The sequence below is a fragment of the Pochonia chlamydosporia genome, assembly GCF_001653235.2.
Source record: "Pochonia chlamydosporia 170 chromosome Unknown PCv3seq00008, whole genome shotgun sequence".
In the NCBI taxonomy this organism is placed as follows: Eukaryota; Fungi; Ascomycota; class Sordariomycetes; order Hypocreales; family Clavicipitaceae; genus Pochonia; species Pochonia chlamydosporia.
Genome location: NW_019154043.1, coordinates 407,417 through 420,516, shown reverse-complemented (window position 1 = coordinate 420,516; position 13,100 = coordinate 407,417). Strand labels below are relative to the sequence as shown.

Below are 13,100 nucleotides of genomic sequence, written 5' to 3'. Positions count from 1 at the left end.
CCAGAGCAATGCCCTACATGAAGCTTGTATAGGAGGACATGTGGAGGTTGTGCAAATGTTATTGGACATGGGAGCGGAAGTCAAAGCCCAAGGAGGGCGATACGGCAACGCTCTGCAAGCAGCTTCTCGGAGGGGACATCTCGAAATTATGCAGATCCTGCTACACAAGGGAGCCGACGTCAATGCTCAAGGCGGACGGTATGGGAATGCTCTTCAGGCAGCTTCTGAAGGAGGTCATCTCAAGGCTGTGCGGATGATACTTGACAAGGGAGCTGAAGTCCATGTCCAAGGTGGACTATATGGCAATGCGCTCCAGGCAGCCTCTGAACGAGGACATCTCGAGATCGTGCAAGTCCTATTAGACAATGTAGAGGCAGTCACTGGTACCAGGCAGACAGACGAGGATAGCAAGGATAGGAATGCCTAATGTCTAAATGTCGCAATGAACTTATTAGATAGCTATCCTAAATCGCAATGCTCCAGCGGGATGCACGACGAACGAATCAATGATATAGTTGAGCTTTTACGTTTCCTCTAAAAGTGGACAAGGTTAATCACCACCATTGATCTGTCAAGTGGTATGTATGAGGCTCTGCCGATTAAAGAGCTGTTGGCAAAGCTGGCTAGGCTGCTCGTGCGTGAGCGCTGTGGCTTTGCGGGCAGTGTACTGTAGACCTTTTGCTTATCGACAGCCTCACTAATCTAACTCGATGTCAAACTATTGTGCAGCGTGCCGTCTCGAAGTGGCAAGTAGGGACCAATTTGATCAATGGACATCTAGGCCCTGTCTGGAGGGCCGAACCCTACTGCTGCCTAAAGGTCTGAATAACTTACCAAACTCAATCAAGCCTCAATCATTTGACTGCAACTTCGCTTCGTCGTATGTTATTGGCTAGTTGAAAGAAGTTGCAGCCTAATTTCCCCAGCCCCTCTAGCCCGTAAGGGTGTAGGTGACTGCACTGCCTACATCGCTTCCACAGGACCTTGTCACAAGGCAGTACAGGAAATAAGGCAGACAGCCATAGTAGTTGTGTGGTTACTTATAGCGAGCCTGGCCGCCGCAATATTCTCAGACAACAAGCGCCGATCACTTTTGCGATGGTGTTGGAACTCTCAGGCTGAGGTGATTGATTGCTTCCCCGCCAAATTTTGACTTTATACGCAGGTTAAGAGTGTATACCAGTTATACACATGCTGTGCACGGCTTGCCAGAGAATTTTTACTCCCCAACTTCTCGTTGTCCACTCAACCTCAATTGGAGAGTTAAGAATCCACCACCGATCTTCCAGGAGCCTCAAGCACGCTATTGCATTAGGATGTTACATCTGTAATCGATTATGGGCCAGCCTACGGACTACAGACCGCGACACGGTTTCAGCCTTGGCCAAATCCGATCCTGTCCTTGAAGATGTGAGTGACGTTAAGTCGCCCGGCACGCTTGCGGACTCTACGGAGCCGTTCATTACGGCATTTGGTGTTGACGATGGCCCACCATACGGCCATCTGGGATGGTACCAATTGAAGCTTGCTGTCAATGTGAAGGCAATGATTACTTCCGAAATGATGCCTAGCAGGGCGTGTTGGTGCGACGCGACCTTTGTATTGCAGCCTCGAGACAGTAAGGCCATACTGAGTCGCCCCCATATCTCTCCGCTGTCGAGGCGGGGGAGCTCGTCCAAGTCAGAAAATCTTTGATCTAATAGAGATTTAGCCTTCAGCAAGATAAGAATCAGCGAGCCTCTTTCACAGAACACAAAATCTATCCAGTTATTTGATCTTGCGAAGAGCTGGATCGCCGACTGTGAAGAAAATCACCCACTGTGCAACAAACGTCCTTCAGAAAAGGACTGGTATCCGACTCGTCTTCTCGAAATTCAGCCTTCTAATAGCGCAGGGCCACATTGGCGCCTAATCGAGACAAGGCATTCCGCTATTGACGGACCATATTTAACTCTTAGTCATTGCTGGGGCTCTGCTGAGTGTATAAAGTTAACAACTGAAAACTACCACAACATACTCCTTGGGCTTCCCTCAACGATTTTGCCTCAGTTGTACCAAGACGTGTTGTATGTGGCTCTTAATTTGGGTATTACATATTTGTGGATTGATTCTTTATGTATCATCCAGAATGGGGATGGATTTGCTGATTGGCGACAAGAAGCATCTCTGATGGGCGAAGTCTATTCGAACTCGTCCTGCAACATCTCTGCTGTGGATGTGCCAGATGCTCATCATTCTTTGTTCTGCGCCCGGAATCCAGAATCACTTCGCCCAGAGGTTACGTATCTCACTACTGATGGTCAACCTGCCCCGTACGTCATATCTCACCTCAAGTTTTGGGAAAGCGAAGTCTCTCACGCTCTGGTCAATTCTAGGGCCTGGGTTCTTCAGGAACGACTACTGTCTCGTCGCATATTGCACTTCGGGGTCCGCCAGTTGCTCTGGGAATGTCAAACGAAAGTCGCGGCCGAGGTCTATCCAGATGGCTTACCACCCGAGATCTCCACACTTGATTCCCGCATCAAGAGCCTTTCCCCAGCTCGGTATATTCCGGTAAACTGCAGCAACGTTGCAGCTCACCTACTCTGGCCTCCAATTGTCGAAAAATATACGGCATGCAGTCTTACATTTCCGAATGATAAACTCGTCGCTCTTTCTGGTATTGCAAAGGTTCTGAGGCCAATTTTGCAGGATGAGTATGTCGCCGGCATGTGGCGACGCTATTTAGCATGCGAGCTGCTCTGGAATGTGACTCCGTACCCAGAAGGTACACCATTGGGGCATGGGACATATCGTGCCCCAAGCTGGTCATGGGCGTCAACAACTGGAGCCGTTGCAGCTGGCCGGCCAGATATTCAGGCTGCTGATGTTCTTATTACAGTGGAATCCCTAGGCCTAGAGTACTCAACAGATGACAATACAGGCCTCATCCGGAGTGGATGGTTACGTTTACGCGGGATGCTAAAACAGATACTGCTGGTGAAGCCATGTTTGCCAGATACATGTAACACCAAAAATTGGAACGTAGTCATCAACGGTTTGCATTTCAGTGCTCTAGATGACTACGGAATGCAAGAAACACAGCTTCAAGTCATGCTCGATTCTTTTCACAATAGCTTTAAGGAGCAAAACGCCAATGCAGCACTGTATTGCATGCCTGGCAGAGTGCGGAGGACCGAGGAGGGGAGCATATACATCCTGTTATTAGAAGTCGTCGATCGGGGGAGAGGGATTTTCCGTCGCATAGGGCTTGCTCGTGGGTGGGGTATGGACTTGCAGGCAAAAGTCCTTACTCGCAGTGACGAGGAAAGCCGGTTTCCATGTGAAGAGTATACGGAGGACGGCCACTTGATATGCATCATCTAGTTGAGAATTTTTGGCATGTTTACAGCGTTCGCTATGAAAAATACGAAGAAGCTAGTATCCCTTTATTGCACCCGGCATATTTGCAATACGTTCAAAACAAATCTACGAACGGCGGGCTTGGTGCACTTGACCTTCCTGCCTATCTTACGTGTCAATTTCTCATTGAAGAGTAAACAAAACTGAATCATGCACTGCTACCTGAACCAGCCGGTAATTTGACCTAAATCGGCGGGTTTGCCCAGTCTCAAAACCCTGTAAGAAGCAAGTTGGATCGATATACTCGTAGGAACGTCTTGATTTCGCATATATCAAGTACTAATGGTATCCAGCCCCCTTTTCCTGGATTTTACTAGAAGACTCTGGCTCAACAACTTCTCATCAACCCAAGAGTCCTCACCCGCCGGCCGTCCACGGAAATGCAAGAGATATTTTCGCTTGTCGCCCTTGGTTTCAGGTGTATCCAGAACATCAACTCCCTCATCAAATCCGTCGTAATTCGACTCAAAGTTGTGCAGCATCTTCTTGTCCAGGATGTTCCTCCGCGGCTCCCAACCAGTGCTGCCGTCAACATCCCATCTCAGGAAGAAGGTGTTTTTACCCCATTGAGCCAGTAATTCTGCCCTGTAGATATCAATGTCGTCGTCCTCGGAGTCGCTTGATGACGCAGGGGAACGCCTTGCTTTAATGTTAAGGAGCTTTCGTTGAGCAACCCAGCATCTCTAGGCTTTACTGCCCGGCTTCGCGACTGGTTCGTGCGTTTAAGTGTCTGTGGATGTTTGGTGTGGATACCACAGGGAGAGGGCGTATGGGTGAATTGCATTTGAAACGTCATCGTCCCGTTATCTCGTTGGCACTTGAGTACGGCATCTGAAAGGAGCCGTTCTTCATAGCTTGCAATGGTAGTATCCAAATTCTCACATCCACTCGTATGTGAAACATTCTCGTGGTCTCTTGCTCGCCGTTTGGTGACGCGTCTATTAGATTTGATATAATGGCTTGGATTTTGTTTGTGATGGTGCAAGCTAGCCTTTGGTAGCTTTTGTGTTAAAACAAATTCATCATTACTGTCGCTTCCTCTGTCTGCGGGCTCACGAGGTTTGCAGCGCCGTCGCTTGTTGCTACTGCCATGTAGGTTAGGAATTATAGAGCTTCCTTCTCTGTCGTTCATGGTGATGACGCCGGTATGGGCTTCATTAAGACACTGCGTCTTTGATTCCACCGTGTGACGCTCTTGACGAATGTGGCCCGAGAGGTCCCGTGCATCGTCGCTGGTTGCATTTAAGAGCTTGCCCCCCTAGGTTGAAATTCGGACAGCCGCTTCGTCAAACGACCTAGTACCTGATTGCACAAGCATGGGAGAACTTTTGCTTGCCTGTCGGACATTGGCCGAGGCGTCAGTGTTATCCCTGTTGTCAACAAAATCATCATAATTCGACAAAGTCGCGTCTCGAGTTTCAAGCTGATTGGAAGGGCAAAGTTCATCATCAGGCTCTAGAGCAACGTTAAACGAGCCTGTCGGTTCAGGTGCCATTTTGTCCGAGCAAACTGGAATTTGTGGCACGGATACAAACTGGCTAAATGGGATCTCCATAGAGTCGTCGGCCACAGACCCGGATGGTGATGGACGATCTGTCGGGCCAAGAAGTTGACGAGGGTGTTCTGAGGACCGATGATTAGTACAACCGAACTGTTGGAACCCGTTTGCCTCAGACTTACCAACGGTCGATTTTTCCGTCGTAAGATTCTACCAACTCCCCGGAAGCGTCGCTTCCTGCAATAGACGAATGAGATCCGCAAGGCGAAGAACTCCACGATGTGTCATTAACATCATTAATTCCATCGTCCGTGTTAGATTCCTTATCAGAGGAAATCATTATCACGTTGTTGCTAGTCATTTGGCACTGTGATATCGTGCTTATGGGCGGCAAATATCCGTCCTAAGACAACCCATCAGTTCTATATTGCTGCGATAGCTCCTGCTGCTCGCAGGACGGCGGTTTGCTAAAAGATCTGTTAGCAGACATGTGCGTTAATGGTGACCAGATAGACTGGGTTTCGAGAGAAATAAGGAGTCAGCATCATAAGAACATGTAATTGATAACTTGAGAGAAAAAGAGTGTGATTCTGATTCAGGAGTCCAAGGCAAGCGCCTTATAATACTTGACAACGGCTCAGTACTTCCAAGTGGATGCAAATCTGCTCTCGTGTCTGCTCGTTGTGTCAACGCAAATTTGTCGTCGCAACTAGTCAGAGTTCCGTTGATTTGAAGCCGTCTCATGACATCCTTCTGATCACCAATCATGAGGATGCCAGGCCACATTTGCCGCGCCTGATTCGGACATGTTTCTCATCCAGGCAATATTGCCGCAAATTCAGCCTCGGTGGCAGAGCTTTTGCAGTCAGCCTGACACTCCAATAGTCACACGCACGCATATACGATGCTCTCCTTTCATCTAACATGCAGTCATCATCAGTCGATTCGGTAATATGCGCGTAAGTCTTCTGCGTGGGACTATTGATGCCCATCTATTAATGCATTCCAACCTCATGCAAATGGCAATTTCCACAAAGTTATCCACATAACCAACCACAGTCGCTGTTAGGGGTTAGTTTTACATTAGTCTTGTTTCCAAAAGATCCTATCTTGCTGTCCTAGGCACATAATAATAGGCTAAATTAATGCGCGCTATACATCTTAGCTTGTAAAGGCAATAATAATATATTAAAACTAGATAAAAGGCATTTTTACTATTAGCTAAGTTATTAAATATGTGTTTCTTAAGGCCTATTATCGCTCACAGTAAGAGCGTTGCCTCAAGATGTCTTTAACCTATCTGGACAAACTAAATAACAAAGGCAAAGACGAGGTTACGCACTCGTATGTCGTCAATAATAAATCAGATAGATCAGGCTTCAAGAAACTATTTCGTTAAGAAAAGAAGGCACGCAGGCTGGCTTCTGTGTAGGTCTGGGGGTAGCTGGCGTGTTAAAACGGGCGTCGGTCTGGCAAACTGGCTCAGGGGAGCGAATAAACAGGGCGGCGAAATGAAAGGACCTGCATGATCGGGGATCCATGGATTATGAAGCCAGGATGGTATGCAGGCCGTGAGGGAAAAAATGCGTCGGTTGGGAGGAGACTGAAGTCAAGAGTACAAGTTGGCGAAGTGGTGGGAGGTTCGGCGAATTTATACAGCTAGCTCTAGAAAGTGGGGCATTAGTGAAGCGTGGGCGAGGGCGCCTTGCCCGATTGGGGTGCCACCAAACCCAGCGGGGCAAACAGCGCCTCCCAAACTACAGAAGAAGGCAAAGAGCAGTTAAGGTACATTGAACAAGCCGGGGTTGGAGACTCTGAACGCCATCTTACATCAGATCCGCAGCCGAAAGAGGCCTAGTCTCCCAGCAACAGAAGGGAATAAAGTTGTCAGCTGGGTACAGCATTGTGGCTGGATGAGCTGTTCCCACAGGCACTGGACTAAGATGCACCAAGTAAGAGGAGCAAAATACCAAGTCGAATGTGCTCAGATGTATTTCAACTGTAGTAAATTCTAATTTCTTCTTACAATAGCTCATGTGAAAGTGCTATCACTTTCACACAACCAACAGCCTCCTCACCAGAAGTTTGACTACATACACAATTCATGTATGACCCGCGAGCTATTTACCAAGAGAAGTTCTGACCAACGAGCTTCTCAGAAACATCCCATAGCTTTTCTGCCTCCTGACTAGAAACTGCTTGAGGTTTCGCCTTACCCGTAATCTGGCAATCAGCCATGAAGCTTCCCCAGTTCTCACTGTCATTATGAGTTTCGCCAACACCAACAGCTAGTTTTGGGTCCAAAGCCGCAACCATTGCCGTGGATGACCCTGCACCAAGACTCTTATATGTAAACGTTCCATTCTTGCTCATCTCCTTGACAGCGTCGAGAGTCTCTTCCGGAAAGTTCCTACCAAGGTCCGTTGTAATGACACCAGGATGTACAGCCAGCGTCAGGATGCCATACTTGTCAAAGAGCCGCTTATTTGCGCCAATGCCAAACAGCACATTTGCCACTTTGCTGCGGTTGTAGCTATCTAGTGGAATATAGGCGACCTGGTCTGAGTCCTTGTAGCCCCAGGTTTCAAAGAACTTGTATACGGGCTGCTCCACCTCGGGTAGGTCTTTGTTCTTCTTGTCAAAGGTCATGTCACTCCATCGCATGCCTGAGATGAACGGTGACCCAGATGTAACGTTTACAATTCTTGTTGCTCCCTTTGGATTTGTTTCGGCCGCCTTGATGAGCTTGGGCATAATCAAACATGAGAGAAGCCAGTGTCCAATGTGGTTAGTGGCAAATGTCAGTTCAATTCCATCTTTTGACAAAGTGCGTTCCTGGATGCCCATTACACCAGCACTGTTGATTACAATATCGATCTTCGGTACATCTTGCCAGGAGAGGACTTCTTCGCCTGCTTTGCGGACTGATTCTTGGCTGGAGAGGTCGACTTGCAGGATGCGATAGTCGATATCAGGGAAGTCCTTCTTGATAGCATCGATGCACTCTTGAACCCTGTTTACGTTTCGACCGGTGATTATAATCTGCTTTGGAGATTGGGATGCCTAGCAGAGTGTTAGTTATAGGCGTAGAATTCAGAAGCATGACTGTACATACCAGTGCGTGTGCGGCAGAAAATCCCAGTCCGTTTTTATTTCCTCCCGTAACTAGGATGGTTTTTCCGCGTACCCCGTCGGCAAATGCCTTGGCTACCTCGACACCTTCAGTGTTTGCTCCAAACTCGGCATGTGTTACTGATGCCATTGTGTGCTGAGGATAGTTGTTGGGGACCTTTGTGGACGCAGTGTATTGAGAGTCTCAAAGTAAATTGCCGCTAAATCAAGTAGAGAAGAAGCACCTAATCTTTTCCAAAGGCAACTAACAAGCCGTATATATACTTATTTTTCGCTCTGGCGTTCGGCAACAAGCTCACCAGTCTCCGAACTCATCTCCAGATAAGTCTAAGCCAAAACTTCCCGATCTGGAAACACCACCAATCAAATGTGGGGCAACTATGCGGAGGTAAGCTTTCTTATATCCGCCGGGGCCAAGTAGCAGGTTGAAGAGTTCCAACCTGCTCGGACAATATGGACTCTTAATGCCCGACTCCGCAAAATCTTAATTAAAAAGACTTTCGTGTCGTCATTTTATTACGCAAAGCTGGTGCCCAAACTAGCCTTGGCGGATTTTGTTACCCCCGTGTCGATGGCCAGCCGTTGCGACGGACAGCGTCGTGCCACACGAAATCATTGTGGAAAATTGTTGAGATATGGTGGTGACACATCAAGGCTGCCCATGGATTACTTGGGCCCTTGCTATTCACAGGCCGCAATACCAGAATTGTATATAAATCACCAATAAACTTAATCCAGTTTTAAATACTGATGGCGGGCTTGCTCTCAATTTCTGACTCGGTGGTTGCCCTAGGGTATGCAAGTTGAGAAGTCTTGGAATCTGTACAAACGTTTGGCTTCCAGGCTACTTATTTTTCTTGAGTGCCCACTCCGTGGTAAGTACTGAGTTTTACAGATCCCGATACCATTCCGTCTGATGTTGCGACCGACGACCGACCATGCCGAGTCGTCAGTTTACAACAAGATCGCCGCGCTGGACGAGAGACTTACCGTTTCCCCCTCCCCTTGCAGGTTTACATTCGCGATCCAGTTTCTAATCTCGATGCTTGAGCTTCCAGGCAGCCATATCGTCTTCGTAATTTTAATTTACTATATGCACAAGCTGTGGTCAAATTCCGTTTATCTCTTCTGCGACAACCCTAAACTTAAAGTGGATATATTCTTCTGTATATTGAGTCCTCGCTTATCAACAAAAATTATTCTTCAACTCGTTGCAAGTAGAAATCATGCCACTTCAGTCTCAATAACACTCTCCACAGACTGTGCTGGCCTCCAAATCTTAATCACCTTCAACCCAGCCTTTTCAATCAATCTTCTCCACTCGCCCTCATCTCTTTCTTGAGCAGACAGGCAAGCCATCATGGTGATATCAGATGTGGTCACTCTGGCTAGGGGCTTCACAGCGCTAATGAGACTCTCGTGTATAAGTAGTCGCGAGTAGCCCTTCTCCATTGCATCTGCAACGATTTTTAGAATCGATACCGCCTTTTCATCCGCCCAATCATGAAGAACATTATGCATGAAGTAGGCGGCTGCACCCTTGACAGGCTGCTCTGTGAAGAAGTCATATTCCACCGGCGTAATCGCTTTGGAAAGCGTCAAGTCTTTAACAACTTCAGGTAAGTCCTGTAGAATGAGGCTACCGTCCGGGATACCAGGGTGACGAAGGTAGAACTTTTCGAGATCGTGGCCCTTACTGCCGCCAATGTCAACCACCAGAGTCCGGTCTGGCTTTTCCTTGGCAGCAGCCAGAATTTTATCCGTAGGGTATACCTCCGGCCAAGGCGTTAGGTTGTACTTTGAGTGGCATTGCATAGCATCATGAAAGTGAGCTCCCAGCTCTGGTTCGGTACCAACATCATGGAAGAATCCATCCTTGGTGCCTCTCCAGTAATGCCAATTGCAGTCTGTCACGTCTGTCGGGTTGTTGAATCCCCGTTCCTTCAAAAAGTACGGCAGGCTCATGAACATGGGGTTATTAAGCCGAGAGTAGAACTTGCCATACACGCTTGTTAATGCAGGGTCCTCGGCAAGTGCCTTTGCCCAGGGTGTTGGAACAAAGGTGTCCTCCGATGTCTCAGTCACGAGATGTTGACCCGAAATTTGCCTCATCATGCGCCGAATAAGCAGGGCATCTGCTCCCACGAGCTCAGCGAGCTCGGCAGATGTTTTTGGCGTGCCTCCCACTTCTGCCCACTTCGAAAAGATGCCTGCATCGATGAGAGTCTTGACGGAGGCATTGGTAGCTGGGTTTACCCAGTTTTGATCCCACACTATATCCCATGGAGACTGAACGCGTCTCAGGGCCCCAAAAAGGGCATCTCTGGCTCGTACACGCTCAGCCTCGGTCGCGAATGTCTTCGCATCGAGACCCTGCAGGTCTTGAATCAGTTTGTCTGCCGTGGCCATGGTGTGAGTAAGCAGCATATGCGATGCAAGGTTTGTGTGATTTGACTCTACAAGGATGCGAATAGATTGAATTTTATGACCATGACTTCAACCAGGAAACCGAAATGCCTCTCTTCCCCGCCTAATTTCCTCACAGGTTTCTCTTGAAGACTTTCCGCGGTGGTTCCCCGCCAGAGAGGAAGGGATATGAATGATGAACGGTTGGCTAGTCCCATCCTGGCCATAGTCTCTCATGATGGGGAGCTAAGATTGTTGCCATGCCTCACTATGAGCCGGCCCGTTCCACCGTTACGCCACATTGCTGGAGGCGAGTTTGGCGAGGTGCGGCATGTGCAGTGGGTGGTTGGGCGGCCATCGGCGAATTTGGTCCCAGGTTTGTGGTACACTTGAGTGGTTCTATGAATCCCGGTTGCTGAACGCTAAATCTGCCACAGGCGCATTCCTCTGCTGTGCAATTGTGGGTGGTGACGTTGGTTGGGTTGTGCAACATCATATCTGAGGTTGTTGTTGTCGATCGGTTACACGGAGCCCTCACAAAACCGGTGTGCATTTGGAAGCTCACAATGAAGCATGGACTGCCTGGAACATACGAAGTAAAGAGTGTAACTTATTGCTTTTATTTAATAAACTGCGGATGTTACGATCGGTTCAATAACAAAGCTGTCCCCTTGGATATGAGTGGTTTAATTCCACTCATCACCGCGCTCGCAGGGGGTTGATATGCAACAGTGTGCCAGGGACCAGCCACCAAACCAGGGAGTGGCCAGCTCACATCCTGGTCGCCTTCGGAAGCCCTTGAACATGCTCGGACTTCGTGTTGCCAACGACGTTGCCTGATTCAACGTCCCTGTCTTCCGACTTTGAAACCAGCGGGATGTCGTCTACGCTGGAAAGCATACCATTGATAGACCTGTCGTTGATAGACGTGTGCTCTCCATCATCAAGTTTCTGGCCCTTGTACCCTGACCATTGGCCTCCAATGACACGAGAACTACCTTCGCTTTTGTTTGACTGCTGTCTCGAGCTCCGATGTGTGGTGAATTGGTCTCGTACCAAGCGGACGAGCGGTCCCAGCGTGGGAAGAGATGCACAAATGAGCAGAATGGAGCCTTCCGCAACTCCGAGGATGTCAAGATACGGTACTGGATCTGTAAATAAAGCAGGTTAGCATCCCGAATCTGTTGACGAGAACACTCTCCATGGTATGAAATGTGGAGTCCCATCACCTAAAAAAGAATGATTATATGAGGAAATTCACTGCAAACTTACATGTCGGATCCACGGCGAGAATCTCAAAAATCTCCCCAAAAATCGCCAACTTATAAATGGACACAATGCAAGCAAGCGCGCTCAGCCCAAGTGCCACTGAAACCGCGATTCGTGACTTGAGTGGCATATTGAGCCGCATAACAAAGGGTATCGGATACATGGCAAAGAAAATATCAAGAAACGCCGAATAAGCAGAAGTGAAATATCCCAGGTTTGCCAGCACGCTCACCGGCGCACAGGTTCCTTCGATTGTGCGGTCCCATCCTCGCTCGATGGGTGTGCACTGCTTCCACCACCATACCGACGTGGCGAGGATACAAGCTTGGGACGAGAGGGCCAGGAACCAGAAGACAATCGTCGTTTTTAATCCGTAACTGAGAATTCGTTTTAGAATAGCCACCATGGCAAATTTGGGTAGTGAGAACGACCATATTAGGACGGAGCTGATTATGACGTTCCATCTGTTGGCTTGCACGATTTGTTCTGGTTCAAGTGTCTTCATGTGTCTGCCTAGACCATGGGAGGACCCAATATTGACTAGCACGCATGTTACGAGAAGTACGAGAACGCAGAAGATGGTGATATAGTCGTCTAGACCGATGCCGCCGTGGGGTCCTCGTTTCAAAAAGAGTCGACATATAACTCTAAGGATTACAATAACTAGTGCAGTTGTTAGTCCGTGGCCCTCAGCATAGTTACTAAATTCATCCGAAGCTATGAAGGAAAGATTCTTTACAAAGTACTTACCAGCAGTTACTGCAAAGAGAGCCCAGCATGCTTGATCAGCAACACTCCCCAAATCATCCACTTGCCATGACGATGTCGCCATACGAACGACAGAGCGACTATGCTGGAGGTCTCATAATCCACAATTGAACAACAAATACTGGTGATTGCAAACGTAGAATACGACCGGTGCTACTGAGAACAATTATAGCTGAGTGAGATCGATGTCGAAAGTATATCGATGAAAAGGCTCCCTTTCAAGACCAAACAATAACGATATTTGTAGAACTCGGTCAAAATGGCTTGTTTCTGTGTTGCTAATTACGAACGGTGCGGAGCGGCCCGTTAGTGTCGGGCCCTCAGCCCTCTTTAAACAACAAGACGAAAAAGGAAGCATCATATGGAAAAAGAAATGAGCGAAAACTCATGTTACGTAGGGGTAGATCTTTGGCGGCCGATCTTCCTATCCTTGGATTCTGTCACTTTTTCTTTCTTCGCCGATCTATGACCGCGGAAACGGGGAACTAGCTCTCAATGCCGATTCCAGGGTCGGGTTGGTGTTCAACCGTTTGGCAGGCTCCCCCAGGGACTGTGGAACCAGAGCGGTCGACCCTTTGGAAGATCAATTCCGACCATGGGTTAGCGCTGCATAAGTCCTTTTCAG

General features: G+C 48.2%; 6 protein-coding genes across 6 annotated transcripts; 2 read left to right on the top strand and 4 right to left on the bottom strand.

Moving 5' to 3' along the window:
* Positions 1-67: 67 nt before the first annotated feature.
* VFPPC_06775 (ankyrin repeats (3 copies) domain-containing protein) lies at positions 68-427 on the top strand (the record flags this gene model as incomplete). The annotated part of the gene is made up of 1 exon (XM_018285754.1): positions 68-427. The coding sequence occupies one exon, from the start codon at positions 68-70 to the stop codon at positions 425-427; it is 360 nt and encodes a 119-aa protein (XP_018138541.1).
* Positions 428-1,191: 764 nt separating this feature from the next.
* VFPPC_06776 (heterokaryon incompatibility protein) lies at positions 1,192-3,366 on the top strand (the record flags this gene model as incomplete). The annotated part of the gene is made up of 2 exons (XM_018285755.1): positions 1,192-1,669; positions 1,712-3,366. The coding sequence occupies 2 exons, from the start codon at positions 1,192-1,194 to the stop codon at positions 3,364-3,366; spliced, it is 2,133 nt and encodes a 710-aa protein (XP_018138542.1).
* A 577-nt stretch (positions 3,367-3,943) lies between these two features.
* On the bottom strand, positions 3,944-4,534 carry VFPPC_18199 (hypothetical protein; the record flags this gene model as incomplete). The annotated part of the gene is made up of 1 exon (XM_022429849.1): positions 3,944-4,534. One exon carries the CDS (start codon positions 4,532-4,534, stop codon positions 3,944-3,946), a length of 591 nt encoding a protein of 196 aa, XP_022285126.1.
* A 2,490-nt stretch (positions 4,535-7,024) lies between these two features.
* On the bottom strand, positions 7,025-8,162 carry VFPPC_06777 (retinol dehydrogenase protein; the record flags this gene model as incomplete). The annotated part of the gene is made up of 2 exons (XM_018285756.1): positions 7,025-7,963; positions 8,016-8,162. The coding sequence occupies 2 exons, from the start codon at positions 8,160-8,162 to the stop codon at positions 7,025-7,027; spliced, it is 1,086 nt and encodes a 361-aa protein (XP_018138543.1).
* A 1,094-nt stretch (positions 8,163-9,256) lies between these two features.
* VFPPC_06779 (o-methyltransferase-like protein) lies at positions 9,257-10,441 on the bottom strand (the record flags this gene model as incomplete). Its single annotated transcript, XM_018285757.1, has 1 exon — positions 9,257-10,441. One exon carries the CDS (start codon positions 10,439-10,441, stop codon positions 9,257-9,259), a length of 1,185 nt encoding a protein of 394 aa, XP_018138544.1.
* Positions 10,442-11,209: 768 nt separating this feature from the next.
* VFPPC_06781 (hypothetical protein) lies at positions 11,210-12,539 on the bottom strand (the record flags this gene model as incomplete). Its single annotated transcript, XM_018285758.1, has 3 exons — positions 11,210-11,589; positions 11,711-12,370; positions 12,458-12,539. 3 exons carry the CDS (start codon positions 12,537-12,539, stop codon positions 11,210-11,212), a joined length of 1,122 nt encoding a protein of 373 aa, XP_018138545.1.
* Positions 12,540-13,100: the final 561 nt, after the last annotated feature.